The sequence below is a fragment of the Poecilia formosa genome, unplaced genomic scaffold (genome assembly GCF_000485575.1).
Source record: "Poecilia formosa unplaced genomic scaffold, Poecilia_formosa-5.1.2 Scaffold97, whole genome shotgun sequence".
NCBI lineage: Eukaryota > Metazoa > Chordata > Actinopteri > Cyprinodontiformes > Poeciliidae > Poecilia > Poecilia formosa.
The window spans coordinates 1,193,857-1,210,195 of record NW_006800036.1 but is presented as its reverse complement, the minus strand read 5'-3'; the positions used below and the strand labels follow the sequence as shown (position 1 = coordinate 1,210,195).

Below are 16,339 nucleotides of genomic sequence, written 5' to 3'. Positions count from 1 at the left end.
ATATATATATATATATATTCCTTGATGCATTTAATATCTGAATTTTAGCATTTGTATTTTAAACAATAATTTTATGCTTGTCATTTCCTTTTTGTCTCTCGTTTGATGCCCTCTAAAGCTCTGTGGATGGTATGAATGGTGGCATGTAAAAAATGTTGCCTAGCCTTGCCATCAGACTAGGCAAGCATCTGTTGTTACACATTATCAGCCAACTCAAGCAGGAGATGGTACAAGTCATAAGACAAAAAAAACTTTAGCAGGACCCTTGAAACATTATGTGCCTAGAATCAAGATAAAACTTTTGGGTTAAAACTTCACATACCATGTGTATAGTGTCTTGGCCAGCCAGTCAGCAATCGGTGATCAAGTAGGATCCATTTCAAAGCCATCAGAAAGGCACAACTACTATGCTCATTCTTATGTCTCAGGACAAATTGAAGAGCTCAACTAACTAATCTTATTAATCTAATTAATTTAAAGAGTACAGGATGAAGCTTGAGCACTCACAGAAACTCTAGATGTGGCAATCTATGCATACATAGGTCCTCCAAAGATTTTCACCTTGGATCTTCTTACTGGGCAGCATCACCAGTAACCACCACGCCACCAAGCAGTCTGCGCAAATAGGTTTATGGTATAAAGTGCATAGGCAGGATCTTGATTACAATCTGTCCTTCTCACTTTTAAAATCAGGAAAGCAAGAAAAGGACAGGAATATTTCCATAGAGTTCAATTCATCAGATGCAAAAAGGTAGACGACTCTTGCAGACCACAACAATTCAAATGCACAGGTAAGAGTAGAGTTACACACAGGTAGACAAGAACCAATTCACACGACAAGGGACTCAAATTCAGATGCTGGAAAGAATCATGGCATAGCCAACCACAAACAAGAGCAAATCAGAGTTGCCTTAGCATGTATTCCAATCACCAATCCAAACTTGTACTCTTTTAGTTTTAAATCTTTATATCGCACAATTTGATATTTACCTGACAACTCTGAGCAGTCACTTCTTGTCTGAACAAGCAGCTTACATGAACATCCTGGCCACCAAAACACTAGGTAAGAAAATAAGCAATACTCAAAAGCTTAAAAGGAGTTGTTAGCTCTCAAACAACCTGTGCAAGTCACTGAGATCTCTGAATGAAGTATGCAACTAAAACGCCTTTTAAATACCAAAGAGGCAAGATAACGTTTGTATTCAACAGCTAATAAACTCAGGAGACCGAGTTCGGTCAATCCTTTTATGGATTTTGTCATATCTCAGCGACTGTTTCTTTAAAAACAGTTTTACAATTAAGGCCATGGAGTGGATTGTCATCATTGGTACAAAGGTTGCATCTTGCACGAGGAAATCCAAACACAGAAGGCTGTAAATGATTGCAAAAGGAAAGCCTTTTTCTCTTAATTGGTGCTGACCATATAAGGCATCATCCAAGGCTGGTCCAAACCCTTTATGGACATCTACAAGACTGCGCAAAAATCCTGCATCATTCTTCTTTGCATATTGTTTTCAATTGACCAGAATTTCTTGCAATGCCTAAAAATGGTCTTGATTCTTTACTTTGCCGACAGCTTTATTCGGCAAGTTTGTGCACAAATTTCAGTTCCACTTTGCCCTCAATTGCGACATTTTAAACATGAATATATTAAAATGTTATTTGCAAGTATTTTTTTCATACCTGTGGTGTTCTTACCAAAGATAAAGTCAAGATTCAGTTAGTGCAAACTAACAAATACAGTTTTTAATTTTTAAAAAATTAACAAAAACAATTGACTAAAAATTAGTCAAGTACTGGACTGAATACGAGTGAAAAAGTAGCCAATATTTAAAGAAAATCTTTGAAAGGCTCTTCAAAAACCTGACAAAGTGCTGATCAAGTGCTGACCACTGGATGCTTAGATACAAAATTTGAAAGAAACTAAATCCTAAAATGTTTGCATCCTTCAAAAGTCCTTATAAGTTGACATGAGGCAGAACCTCTCTGGGGCAAGCTTTGTCTTTTAGTTGACCCAAGACTCTGCACCTCTGATGGCACAGATCACCTAAGCCCATATGTCTGGTTGTGTTGAAAGAGGCTTTAATTGGTTCATGTGAGCCCTGAAATCAGACCCTTAATCCTCACAGCATTAACGTCGCACAGTGCAGAAGTTTGAGGTTGGATTACATCTTCATCCTGCCAACAGTTGTGACACTAAATGCCACAGAGCTCACAGAACCATTGCACGGAAATTAGTCCACAAAAATACAGTGGGGCTAAGGAGGTCTTGACCTTAAGCGACCAGTTTGATCAGCAGTACAAAAGATTAGCTGCTTGTAACATTTAACCACTTCAAATGACCTAAGTAAATGCTTTAAGAGTTTCAAGACTGTGTAGAGTCTATACTTCCATGTTGGTTCAGATTCAATTTCAAACCAATTTGAGGAGCAGATTTGGACCTTCATGTGCCCTAAAGAGTATTAGACTCCGTGTCTCTTGTTTACTTCGCTATGTTTGTCACAAGAATCAGGATTTCCAGAGGAAAACCAAAACAGACCAAACATAAACATCTGAAGGCGGATGAGAATTTAACTTCGACGTAAATGAATTCTAAAAATCTATAAATTTGTAGGATGAATAAACTTTGACAGCAGCTAAAGGTTAGCTGAAAGGCTACAAATTTATTGTTCAAAATGTTTTGTTCCAATTTTGAGGCTGCGTTACTTCGTCCTCAATAAGTTAGAGGTATATGGATTAAACAAGACAAATCTGCTTTGATTAGAGTTCAGTGAAAGATTCGTCCCTTTCAGAGGACGGTTCCAGATAAACCCAACAACAACCATACCACTAGTTTTCCTGGACGATTATTAAATTACTTTATTTAATTTGGCCAGCATTTGTTTTTCAACCTGGATCTGAATGGGTATAAAACCTCTTTTGTGCTAATAGGCTGTTTATTTAATCTCTTTGTCACAATTAACCTAAAATATTTAAAGCTTGTTCCTTGAACTAACGTATCCATTTCAGTGTCACTAAGCACCTTCCAAAGTTGGTCAATCCAATGCAAAATACTCAGCTTTAGCTTTACAATATCTTTAATGGTATCGTCATAAAATAATTAAATTGAGTCTCGCATTAAAAGTTAAAGGTGTTAATCCACAGATTCCATGCAGAAATCTCCATTCGGCTGTTGGATCTAAACCTTTACAAAATCCTCTGACACCCTGAAACTCAACTTGGCCTTTCTCGTTTGACAGCAGCCCATCTGGTCAGCCAGTGACGGTGAAGTTTGGCTCCCTGGTGTATTTTTGTCTTGCTGCTGACACCCCTGAGCTCATATATGCAGCGACACCCCCTTATAAGTCAAAAGCTTATTCCAGGAAGTGACAGCTTGTGCAACTAGTCATTTTCCCCCCTCTCTGGCCCAGAGGCATCAAGCCACCGATAAGAAGTAAACACCAGCATGAAACAGTTCGAGATTAAAATCGAGAGGGTCGGCAGCAGAGAGCCGATGAAAGTAGAGAAGCATTCCATGAATGAGTGGAGAAAGATTTGGTGCCAATTGGATTTCAAATGTCAAGGCAACTGGAAAAAAAAGGAGCAACACTAAGACAACATGCACATTGAGACTAATCAGAACTGATTAGGATGTACTGGGCTTATGCCCGTCTCCTGTAGTCAATGAGCAAGAGGCGGAGCCCACCCTGGACAGGTCAGCAGTCCATTACTTTCGGGCGGCTCAGAAGACTAATTAAACCTAACCGTCATGTTTTTGGACTGTAGGAGGAAGGAGTACCTGGACAAAAACCATTCACACACAGGGAGAACATGCAAGCTCTATGGAGAAAGACCGCAGGCCAGAATTCAAACCCGGGACCTTATCGGTGGATGGCAGCAGTGCTACCATCTGTTTAACCATGCAGCCCATCAAAATTACATTTATTGTAAAATAAATCATTTACAAAAACTTCTAAAATTAAATGAAAAGAAGAAAAATATAACTTTTCAAACATTTTAACAAAATCACTGATCCAAGCCAATCCAGGGTAAAATGGGAGATACTAGTCTCTGTCTGATTAATTAGTGCATCCTTATTATTGTTTTTTTTTGTGCGAGTCTTGAACAAGTGAAGTAAGATGTGCAAATTATTCTGATGACCTGGTTACTCAGGGATTTTCCATTCCAAATTGTTTTTAATTCTTGATGGTCAAAGAGACTGCTGCTTCCGGTCTGTGTCGGGTGAATGGCTCTGTACGCCGCGGTCAGATCATATGGCTCAGACATCCTCAGCTGTCCCAGAAAACCTGTCCGCAGCACTACTGACACACTTCAGTTTACAACCTCCACAGCAAAGCGCCAAGTTTCTCATGCAGAGGAGGCCGAACGCTTTCTGAAAACTGTCTGGAGATGATGAGCTAGGACACGTCATGATCAACAAGTCAGACAAAAACTTGCTAGCAATAAATAGAAGGGTTTTTTTTCTGCATGAAAACTTCAACCGAGATAAGAAGTAAATATTATGTAGACTGCAGCTGATTCCAACACCAATCATTTTTGGCTTAAAAGAATGTCTTTAATATCCGATCTGATAAATTAAGAATTTTTTTTAAAAATTGTTCAGGGTGTTGCAATTTTCCAAGTCAAATTTCAAATTTGGTTCAGAAGCTCCAGTGATGTGAATGCCATCTTAAAAATAATAAAAGCTCAACTTTTCCTGAGTGAAATTTGAAAGTTCTTAGTCTTCAATATTTATTTTTGTGCTTAAACTCAAACTTTATTTTGCCTTTACGCCAAAATACTTCAAATATTTTTGTCAGTTTTCTGTTTTAGGAAAGAAAAGCAACCCAAATTGTCTAAGGGTCACAAACATGGCCAACTGTGGCATTAAGCTTCAGTTTAACAATAAACAATTTGAGATCAAGTAGCGGTTTGTAATTTAAAGTGGGCGTTGTCTTTTCTCCCTCAATGTCAAAGTCATGAGGAAAGGCCATCCCACAAAGAGCCCTCAAAATATTTCTGCAAAATGATCCACTTTGATATACTTTTCCTCTTTTGCTACAGTGATATATTGTAAACAAGAAGCCGTGCTGGGCCAGTGGACACTGCATATCAGCTGATGTTCAAATAGAGGAAAATCTAAAAATGTCTTAAAGCTAGAACCTATTAATATATTTAGGTGTTGCTTCTGAAAAGAAAATAATTTCTGATGATGGAGGACACACAAACTCCAACAAATTCTCTGGATTTTTACAATCAGCTTCTAGCTGAAACATCTTGCATGTATGCAAGGTCAGTTCTGACCTAAATAAAGTGGATTTGCAGGGCTTACCAACAACTAATGTTATTTCTGTTGAATGTTGTTCCAATCATACAGCAACAGTGTTATAACTCAGAGGTTTCTTTAAGTTTGTTGCAAGATTGACTGCTACCATAAATCTTTCCTGCCCACAGCCTCATGATCCACAACAACTCTTTGAAGATACTTGCATAATATGCGTTATGACAACACTTAGTTTCTTTTTGGGAGAAAATTTTCTGTGTTAAATTGAATTGAAGTTTGTGTCACATGTGCAGACACAAGCCACTGTTAAACTTTGCAACACAGCAAACAAGCGTAATTTTAAAATGAAATTTTGCGTCCCGACTTCCTGAAAAACAGGAAAAAGTTATCTGCTAGAACTGAAGTTCTCTGATTGCAGCACTGATCAGTTCCTGCTTGGTAGTAAACAAGGCTATAGTAATTACATCTAATGGTATCAAATCAACAGCAAACCAGTAGTTAGTCTTTTACTGTTAGAAACGCCATTTAATAAGGATTTAACCAATCCGACCTATGACCTGTAAGCCGTTTGCGCTGACCAAGCTGCTTCTGACCGACACATTCATTCAGCAACTATAATCTCCTTGTGACAGCTGCTGCTCATTTACATCTCATCAATAGTCTTATCAATTACAGACATAATTTTTAGAGCATAAATCTTATCTCGAAGATAGAAGGACAGAAGCAGCAAATGGGGAACAGCTAGGGCTGTGTAATAATATCGATTTTGCAATATATATCGATATTTTCTTTCCTAGAAAAAAATCGATATTCATCCGCAAGTATCGTAATATCCAACTGTCACCTTGCTCACTCACTGCTTGCTTCGCCTGGAGAGTGATTAGGTCATCAGGCTTAGAGTGATTCCTTCAGATGTTAAGTGTCAAGGTTAAAAAGGTAAACTATTCAGAGAAGGGTACTTGGTGCACTTTATTTACTTTGCAAATGCATGCAAGCTACAGTGTGCACTGTTTCAATTAAAAGGAACATGTTTTCTCACCACTTCTTTTATTCATTTTGTCCAGCTGTCGACTTTAAGTCTGTGTCTATGTCCAACCAGAGCCAGGTATTGTGTAGTTGGTGCTTTTAATCAGTTTTCAGTTAAATTAATTCAATCCAACACTATAACAGTCACAAAATGTCACCAAAATCACTATGTCCCTCTAAAATCTTTCAGAAAATCGCAAAAGTGTATTGTATTGAATTGTATCATTTGCTGAATATCGCAATATATAACAATTGTCAGGAATCAGACAAAAAAACTGTGGAATGAAATAAAAATAAAAATAATAAAATAAAAAATAAGCATGTCTGAGAGAGACCATTTCTTGAAACAGTACTCACATTCCACGTTCACATATAAAGTCAAAACATATTGTGGTTTAGATGTATTCAAATTTTTCTGTTTTTTGTTTGTTTGTTTGTTTGTTTGTTTTTGCTTGTTTGATTTTTATCAACGTTTTATAAAACTGAAAAATGAAATGAAGAAATGTGTTAAATTTGGGAAGAATAGGTTTCGTGTTTTTAGACTAAGTTCCAATCACATCATCCTGGCCGACTATGATTGGAGCAGCTTTCTATAGCCTCCTCACTCAATTCCCTGAGCAAACAGTTGCGTATAAATACAAACAAATTAATAACATTCATGTGAATAAAGGTCATAGTCAGCGTGGCATTAACTGCCAAGCAGGAAGGCAGTCTGTGAGTTAGGAGGCATTTCAAAGAAGCATTCCTGATAAGCGTTCAGTCGTGCACTGACGCTCAGTCAAAGTGCGGCTTTTAGTCTTCTTCCATTGAAACAAAGCAGCACCAACCCGCAGTTCTACGCCAAACTCGGCAGAAAACCCAAGCACTAACCTCCAGGAGCGATGAAACACAGCCTCCCCACCAGCAGCAGCAAGGGTTTCTTTTAGGCGACCTGCTCTTCTGACAGCCGCACAACTCCTGCACACACACCGAGAGACCAACTCTGACTTCAACTCTTCTGTCAAGACCAGAAAATCAACTTCCGCTTACTGGTTTCCACAATAAAAGTCCCTCAGGAACTACATTAATACATCCAATTCCAATGAAAAGCTTTTAATAAGTAATTAAATAACATCATAGAGCACAAAATACTGAAATGCTAAATAAAACCGCTTTTCTATACGAGGGGGATTGTTTGTAACCATTAAATTGATATATTATTTTCAAAAAAATGAAGTTATTGGAACTCCATATAAATTGTAAAAAGCCATAAAACAAATCAGTGTTTTGTTCCAGTAGCATTAACTCACAATACAAACCTTCAGATAAATCCAACCTTTAATTTTAATTAAATCTCTCTATCATCTACTTGGGTCTTTGGAGGAGATACAGATCCACAGCATCACAGACCCTTAACTGTACTTAACAGCATGAGGTATTGTCTATTTATTCTTGCTTTGTTGAATTCCAAACCTGACAGCTGTAATTTTGTGCCTAAAATTTAAATTTTAGTCTTATCTGACTGTTTACTAAACTCCACATGTGTGCATGTGATGGTAATAGCTTTTATTAAGTGACTGATTGTTGTTAGAGGAAATTGATGCCACTCTCTAATGGTGAGCTTTGGATATTTTTCCGCTCTTACTGTTCATTGTGTGCGTGTGTCTGTGTGTAGGCAAGATAGTGGCAATGGCATGCCATTTATATCCCCTGATGAACAGACGGTGATTGATTGTGGTTCTGCTGTACCTTCTAATGAATTTGAAAAAGTGACGTATAATTTAAAAAACAATACTCCAGTTGCATTTATTTGATATGAATTGTTAGAAGCAGCCTACCAATGCTCATTCTAAAGTTAAATCTATTGCAATAAGATCATTTATAAAACGTTATAAATAAATGACAAGATGATGTTGATGGACTAGATTTTGTTTTTGTTTAAAGTGAAATAAGTGTTTTGTCTTCAATGTGATGCTCTGATTATTCACTGAAAGGTTAAAGCGATTTATAGCTGCACCACTTAAACAATGTTTGAGAGTTTTATGTTGAAATGCAACAAACCACCTGTTCGGAACTGGTTTGTGTTTATTTCTATGCAACTTTACACAACCAGTGAGAACTTGAAAAGGGTGTCTGACTACTCCATCCGATCAACAGATATTTAAATAGAGCCACAAAGTTCACAAGAAGAGTTTGCTCTGCTTTCTTCATCACAGATTAAAAAGACACACAAAGTGGCTCCTTTAGTATTTGCAACAGTTAAATTAATAAAAAATATATATTTTTAGTTTTTTTAACATATCAAAAATGTTAATTAAATATTAAAAGGAAATATAATGGTGTATATGCACCAAGTCTAAATTATTTAAATTTCAAATTGAACACTTAGTTCTAATTTGATTTTGCTGAATTTATTGGTCGTACGCTGCCCCCTAGTGGTGATGTAACGTTGCTACAACTTCTTGAAAGACATTTCCTCATTGGGTCTCGGATTTAACCATGTCCTACTATGTCCTTGAGGTTCATTGAAGTAATCCGAATTACATCATTCTATTTTAATCATATTCTTCATCTTTTCAAATGAAGAATATGCTGAGTATCATGTTTGATATGTGTCAAGGAGGGCTCAAATTGTAACAATGCAACAGCAGACACATGGTGCAGATCTTATAATGGAAATTGGAGAAATAAGAAAAAGAAGCATAGGACACAGGTTGGAGTAGACTCCAACAGCGGCAGAGAAACCAAGGAGTGTAAACAGTGTAGAGATGTGGTTGTGCTACCAGATGAGGACAATCAAACGAATGCAAAACAGCTGGCGGAGAACCTAAAAAGGAAATTGAGAGAAGGTGGAGATAGGAAACAAAGAGAAAGGAAACAAAGAGTCCAACTAATCAAAAGTTAAGGTCTAATAGACTAAATCAGCTGGTCATGAACCTCAGTCCTTGAAGGCTGGTGTCCCTGCTTCAACACCCCAGAATCAATTACTAAGGTTAGCAGGACTCTGGAGAACTTGACTGCATACTGAGGAGGCAATTTTCAGCCATATGATTTGGGTGTGTTGGACAAAGTACACATGAAAAAGTTTCAGGACATCAACCAGTGGACTACACGGAAATACACAGAACAGAGCAAAGAATGGAGCTATGAAACTCGGTACAAAGAAAAGAAACATGTGGAGAGGCACTAATGGAGGGAGATAATTAGCACAAAGGGAGCTAAGATACTCAAAAGAATTACAAACCAAGGATGAAGACTAACACTCATCTAGGAAAACTAAACGCAAATGCACAAATAAAAGAACAAGAATAAACAAACGAAACACAAAGACAAAGTTTCACAGCTACCAAAAATGAGCTCAGAATTGAACTGAATGAGGAAAGACCTACAGGACATAAAAACCCCACAAGGTAATGATCAAAAACAGTGTCATTAACTTCAGTTTATTATAGATTGTCGTGTTGTCTTTTTAAATCCCACAAAGTAACTAGTAGGTGGATTTTGGCATTTCACCCTTTCCAAGTGCAATCTGATGCTTTTCCACCCCATTAAACCCTCCCACCTGCCCACCACTCTTCCTCCTCCTCCTCCTCCTCCTCCTCCTCCTCATACTTTCCAAATAAAACGGAGCCAGCTGTGCGTCGTCTGCTGCTCAGACGCTGAGCTCAGTCTGTGTAGTGGAAGGAAGCAGAGATGTCCGGTACCATGCTGCTGTTGGGGTTCTGGGGTCTGTGTTTACTGTGGACGGCCGGCGCCATGGAGCGGGGTCCGGTTAGTCTAAACGAGATGTTCAGGGAGGTGGAGGAGCTGATGGAGGACACTCAGCATATGCTGGACGAGGCGGTGCACAAGGTCTGCGTCACGTTTTATCTATTCATATCGGAGAAAAAATGTTATCATTGAAATCCGTTCTAGTCCTTTTTATTATTATTATTATTTTAAAATGTAAAAAGTTAAGTGACAAAAGGGTAAAAATATATGTGGGTGGTATTTAGTTTGTCAAGTTTCTGCCAGGTTGAGAATGCTTTTGGCAGATTACACAGAGTTTCCACGGCTGGATGTTTGGGGAAAGTCTGTCTGACCCAGCCTGTTGAAGTCTGTTTTAGCCTCAAAATAGACACTGACAAATTGGATGAAGAATCGTCTCTGAGGTTGAGACCCACGTAGTTTTGTTCTTTAAAGTCTTCTTAAAATAATTTTTAGGGCCTTCCTTTGGATTTCTTGTTTTTTTTTTTTTTTTTTTGTCTTAAATTTCATTTGTCCATTAAACCCACTGAGTTGAGTCATCTTCTGGTCCGGACAATGGCATAATATCATTGCACTGTCTCCAACAGATAACTAATGAAAGTGCAAAATTCTCCTCATCCCCTATGGATCTGCCTCCCAGCTATCACAATGAAACCAGGAAGACGGTAAAGGGCAACAACGGGGAGACTCGGATCCTGGATCGAACTGACAAGGTGGGTTCTTTTCAGACAAACCCATTTGAAAGCTTGAGTCTGTAAAACACCAAATCAGAAGCAAAAGCTGTTTTGTTGTTCAACTTTAGCAAAGCTGCACAAAGTCTCTCGTATATTGCTCTTTATTTGCAGGAAACTGACAACAGAACAGGAGAGATGTATACTTCACATGTGCAGGTGGAAGTCTCTGGCCAGTGGAACAGCGTGGCTCATGTGAGTTTTTCTTTTTTGTTGTCTTTTGTTTTGGTTTTAGTGTTTGTTTTGTGAGTATTTAATGAAGATAATTACGATAAAACCTCTCGCAGATGAGACTGATGGTCAGTAATGACAAAAAAATAAGATGTGTGAAAGAACAGCAGATGGCCAGTTAAGAGGACTGCAGTAATGGGTGGAAACTTGGAGGTAGAAATTTAGCTAATGTGAACAGCTTCTGCTGTGCTGATAAGAACCGGGGGAAGCGGATGGGCAAAAAACAGAACAGACCTCTGATTTATAAAACATGTTATAAGAAAAGCAGTAGTCAGAAGTTGGAAATAAAAAGTACGGCACTAATGCACTATTATCTGAAAGTTTTTTTTGTTTCCGTTTTATTCTAAAAATTTACTTTTTCCTAATGTTGGCATGAAATTTCTGTTTTTAAAAGATGGTTTATACACAGGCATTCTAAAATAAACATGCTGTTTAAATGTATCCCATTTCAGACCATTCACTTGTAGCACCAATGTGTAGTACAGAAACAAACTGAAATGGATGAAAGTTTTTAAGAAACTATTGGTATGGCTAACTAACATCTAAAACAGTTTCTAAAATCCTACCACTTTTCTTTCTCCTAAAAGATAGATCACTCACCGACACTGTAGCAGTATAATCTGTCTTTATTTTTTCCATGCTGTGTAAAATGAGGTCATCCAGGAAATAAACTCGCTGTATATATTTTTTTAAAGTTTTTCACCAGTAGGCGGCTGGCTTGTTGAAACTGAGATCATTACTGCAGTTTGCTGCATTACAAAGGTGGTTTTGATCTCCTGCTTTCCTGGCAGCCATACAGATGGTGGTTATGTTAATAGTCCCTGCTGCTCAATGCCAGGAAAGCTTGGAAGAGAGGGGGTGGGGGGATAGCCAGCAGAAGCATAATGGAGTAAGCTCAGTTTTCCTAAAGTTGGTTAAATTGTTCTAAATCACTGTGCAGTTATTGTAAAGTAGAAACTTGTAAATCAACAAGACTATTGGTGAATGTGTTTTGTCAAAGGGGGGTTGGGATTAACATCTGGCTGTTTAAGAGTTTAATCTGGTTGTAAAAATCTGTTAGTTTATGAAAGACGGACATAAAATGACCTGAGGGGCGGGGGAATAAAAAATACCAAAACATTTTTTAAATGTTGGTACCAGTCAAAGTTCATGGTGCTCATTGTAAAGATGATGCTGCCTTAAAACTGATCTCTTTGCTGGCCCCTGTTCCTTTTTAATACTCTGGAACATACAGTACATCTATTGGACCTAAAAACTGTTATGAGAATGGAGGAAAGTAGATTTTATGCCTAGTTAACATCTGTGATGATTTTGTCCTTATGCTTGTATGGAAAAAGGTCCTTTGTTTAGGTTTATGGGTGTGTTTGTATTTGTTTTTTGTTTTTTTGTTTCTTAGACAGTTCAGACATCATGATCTTACTACAAGACTGCTTAAGTATAAGAAGGAGAAACAAACCCCCTGCTTAATGCGCCCACCCACCACCAGTGGCGCAGCAGTCGGTTGCCAAATATCTTGAGTCGAGACTGCAAGTGCAGGTCACCAGACACTGAGACTATTGTAAACATAACAAACTAAGCTTGAGTGGACTCATCTGATTAAAGCACATGTTTCCCCTAAAATTCCCAGTAGAGCTAAGCTAACTACAACATGTACATTGTTTCATTCTATTGTGGAAGCTTCTTTTTTATTATTATTTTAAAGATTGTTTCTTTTGCAGTAACTCAAACCAAAATGGGCAATGAATCTGGACAAAAATGCAACTTGTTATATAGCAAATAAATGACTTACAAATATGCTTGAACAGCCAGGTGCATTCAAAAGGACATTTTAATCTTGCATACTCTGTCCAGATAGGATTAAGAAAAAATTAACAGTCTAGTTTGTTGGATGCAAACTGAGCTGCTTTACAACTTTGCACAATGGCTGTAAACTGTGCTTGTCGCTGTATTCTGTGAAACTACAAATTACATCTTTAAATCCATCTGGACATCGACAAATGACTAACATGAAAATATTAGCGGTGTCGAATGTTAAAATCAAATGAGGTAACATGAATGAGCAATCTATCCACGGGGTATTTGATCTTGCTTAAATCTGTTGACTTTCTGTCATTTGAACCTTCAGGAGTGCATAGTGGATGAGGACTGTGGGGACCTAAAATACTGTTTGTATGAGATTGAGAACTCCAGGTGCCTTCCCTGCATAGCAACAGATATGGTGAGAGCTCGGTCATCATTTTGTTCTATATTTGCTTCAGCTCCATGTGCAATCACAAAGCCACTACAACAAGATGCAGCGAGTCATAACGGGTGCTAAAACACTAACAGTGTTTTAACTTAATACAAAGTACAAGAATAATGCCTTGTACCCTTTTCTTGTTTTTTTGTTCTTTACAAAAAAACACCTCAAGGACTGAATGGAGAGCATCTGTGAAAGGCAATTATCAAGTACAGATTTCCATCTGAACATAGGACTAGACTCTGACTGGACCATTCTTTCCCGTGATATGCTACCTAAATCATTCCAGTCAAGCGCTGGCACTTTGTCTAGCGGTAAGCTGGTGCTGTCTGGCTGGAAGATGAATATCCATCAGTCTTCTGTAGCCAGGTTTTCTTCTGAACTATTCCTGTATTTATCTCCCTCAACCTTCCTATTCCAAGTTCCTTTGGAAAAGCGTCACTCTGCCACCTCCAGCATTATGCTTCCTCCACCATATTTTGGTGCAGCTCATTATATTTCTGAAATGATGTGGGGGAGAATTGTGTGAATGATCTAATAAAAGCTGTAATAATGTCTGCCTTTTTTTTTTTTTTTTTTAAAGTGGTGAAACGGTTTCTGGAAAGTGTGTTTCCCTTACAGCCATGCTCAAAGGATGAGGAGTGCTGCTCAGATCAGATGTGTGTTTGGGGTCAGTGTACATTGAACGCCACCCAGGGGACGGCGGGGACTATCTGTCAGGGTCAGAGCGACTGCAGGCCAGGTCTCTGCTGTGCATTTCAACGAGGTGATATGGAATATATATGTACAAGTCTAATTTTGCATCAGATACCATGTAGAGTGTACACTTTGAATGCAAAAATCTGTTTGTTTTAAATCTTTTTATATGTTGTTGTTTTTTTTTCATTAAATCTGTATTTATTGCATTATAGCAGTACAATTTGTAATGTTGAGGTTAAAAAACACAGTTTTCCTATACAGTGGTATTTTAGTCGGCACACATTCAAAAGTATATCAAACAAATGTGGATAAACACACAAAATTCAAGTCGGGTGTGCATTATTCAGTCAGTAGTCTACTCAGTGGCAAGTTTTCTACTATTGACTCTATGAATAATTATCAACAGTCTTTATCTTGTGCATAATTAAAAGAACTAAAGTGAGGATTTAAGATGCTCTGTGATAAAAGTGGGCGATTAAAACGAATCCAGACTGATTTTCTTCCCCCTCAGAGTTTTTGTTTCCAGTATGCAGTCCCAAACCTACAAAGGGAGAGTCCTGCCTGAACCACCCCAACCTTCTTATGGACATGCTGGAATGGGACCAGGAGGGCCCCAGAGATCACTGTCCATGTGTGGCCAACCTGCATTGTCAACCCCATGGGTGAGAACAAACGCTGAACCGCAAATTTGTTGGGTGCCGCCAACAACAAAAGTGACAAAGTTTTACTCCGAACTCTTTCTTTTTGCAGTCGTGGATCCGTGTGTGGAGAGTAGGACTGAAGGTGTAGAGGTTTCCAAAGAGTTCAGTTCAGTGTCACCATCTGGACATCACCTGCATTCTTTGTACTATTTATGCTGAACTGCAAGTCTGTATTGAAAGACAAAAAGTAAATAAATGACTTTAATTTAGTTTTGACAGTTTTATGGTTTTTATTTGCTGGATCCCTTAAAGGTAGGAAATCTTGGCTTGGATGTTTTGATGAATTTCCAACATAAATGTTCAATCAGTTTTTATGTTTTGCCAGGTCAGCAAGCTGCTGCATCTTGGCTTTATGGCTAGATGCATTGTCTTCCTGGAAAAAACAAAAACAACCTTAGTGCTTGACCTGCTTCCAGTTTATTTTTCTTCTTTGGCCTGGCATGTTCTCTAGACTGTTTAACCTGAGCTATCCCTCTTGAATACTTTTTTTTTTTTTCTAGCGGGTGTCTCCAAACCATACATCACAGCAGGTCTCACTAATTTGAGCCAATTATTGTAGTTATCTCATGTCTTTTACCTGGTAGGAAATGCCACATGGATAGTTTAAAGATTTTTAGTTTTATGCCTCTGGACAAAATGCAACCTAATTTTTACCAGAATAAATCAAATCACTTAAATCCAACCTCACATGTTGAAGATGATGACAAAATCACACAATAGATTCCAGATGGACATGTATTTAAAAAAAGAAAAAACAAGCTAAATTTAAGGTGGTTGGTAAAACTAGGCACACTGTTTTCTGTTTTAGTGAAATTTAAGAAGGGGAAAGAATTGGCCAGCGGTTGCTAATTGAAACACTTAGCTGATCTTGTGCTGCAAAACCTCAAAAGCAGGAGGTCTGGCAGTTTAACTCTGGAGTGTGTGGGAGTATTTTAGCATTACTCACCCCCATCAAGCCCCCCTTTTTCTTTTCTTTTTTTTTTTGTACAACTACTTGTGAGAACCCATTGCACCTCATGGGGCCCAAAAATGCTGCTTTTGCATAGGGGATTAGGTTTAGGACTAAGGTATGACTAAGGCAAAGTTATTGTGAATAAAGATGTGTTGACACAGTAAAAAGACATTAGAAATGACATTGCCGTAAAAGCAGTCATTGCTCCTCAGTCTGGAAAGTGTTATGAGCCATTTCCAACAAGGTGAAGTACCATCATTGAACAGTGGGGGAGGGAAATGTAAGATGGCCACCAATCTGCTCAGGAGTGCATATGCCAGCAAATTCACTCACATTAAAATGCTCAGATGTTTGTGGGGCAGGGGTTCAGATACCAAGACTCGGTATTCGGGACAGGATAACACCTGAATGTTCCACAAGAATTTACAGGTGAGACAAAGTAAAGGTTGCCCATAATGCACAGCCCCATGTCTGGAGAAATCCAAATGAGACATTTCAGCATGGACATCTTGTACCAACTGTCCAGCATAGTGGTGGGGGGGGCGACAGCAATGACTTGGTTTTGTTCGACAGCCACAGATGAACTTCTCTGAACAGGAATGCCTTCTTGGATCAAAAGTTAGGCAGTCTGCAGAACAGCTAAAGACTGCCCCAGAATGATTCAGGTGAAACATAACAATTATACAAATGTATAATTGGACTTATTGCAAAACAAAGAATGTTTACTTTTTTTCTTTATTGATTGTTAGTTTCCCAGTAATTTAACTCCTT

At 38.2% G+C, this 16,339-nt stretch overlaps 2 protein-coding genes across 8 annotated transcripts in view; one reads left to right on the top strand and one right to left on the bottom strand.

The window, feature by feature from the left end:
* Nucleotides 1-7,300, bottom strand: part of mical2b (microtubule associated monooxygenase, calponin and LIM domain containing 2b) — a 54,901-nt gene extending 47,601 nt beyond the window's left edge. For 4 of the 7 annotated variants that reach the window (XM_016674552.1, XM_016674553.1, XM_016674554.1 and 1 more), the window contains exon 1: nt 7,160-7,300. The gene's annotated coding sequence lies outside the window, so the exon portion shown is untranslated. The remainder of the gene's footprint in view (nt 1-7,159) is intronic. The other 3 variants (XM_016674556.1, XM_016674557.1, XM_016674558.1) reach the window with 2 other exon arrangements.
* A 2,587-nt stretch (nt 7,301-9,887) lies between these two features.
* Nucleotides 9,888-14,826, top strand: dkk3b (dickkopf WNT signaling pathway inhibitor 3b). The gene is made up of 7 exons (XM_007558572.2): nt 9,888-10,120; nt 10,603-10,728; nt 10,861-10,941; nt 13,103-13,195; nt 13,838-13,982; nt 14,427-14,577; nt 14,666-14,826. Exons 1-7 carry the CDS (start codon nt 9,962-9,964, stop codon nt 14,688-14,690), a joined length of 780 nt encoding a protein of 259 aa, XP_007558634.1. The 5' UTR covers nt 9,888-9,961; the 3' UTR covers nt 14,691-14,826.
* The last annotated feature ends 1,513 nt before the right edge of the window (nt 14,827-16,339 follow it).

What these genes read in the sequence shown, in the direction of transcription:
- dkk3b (XM_007558572.2), top strand. Translation starts at nt 9,962, where the DNA reads ATGTCCGGTACCATGCTGCTGTTGGGGTTCTGGGGTCTGTGTTTACTG. An exon ending in TGGACGAGGCGGTGCACAAG is followed by an intron (nt 10,121 to 10,602) that starts GTCTGCGTCACG and finishes TGTCTCCAACAG; the next exon opens with ATAACTAATGAAAGTGCAAA. An exon ending in AGTGGAACAGCGTGGCTCAT is followed by an intron (nt 10,942 to 13,102) that starts GTGAGTTTTTCT and finishes TTGAACCTTCAG; the next exon opens with GAGTGCATAGTGGATGAGGA.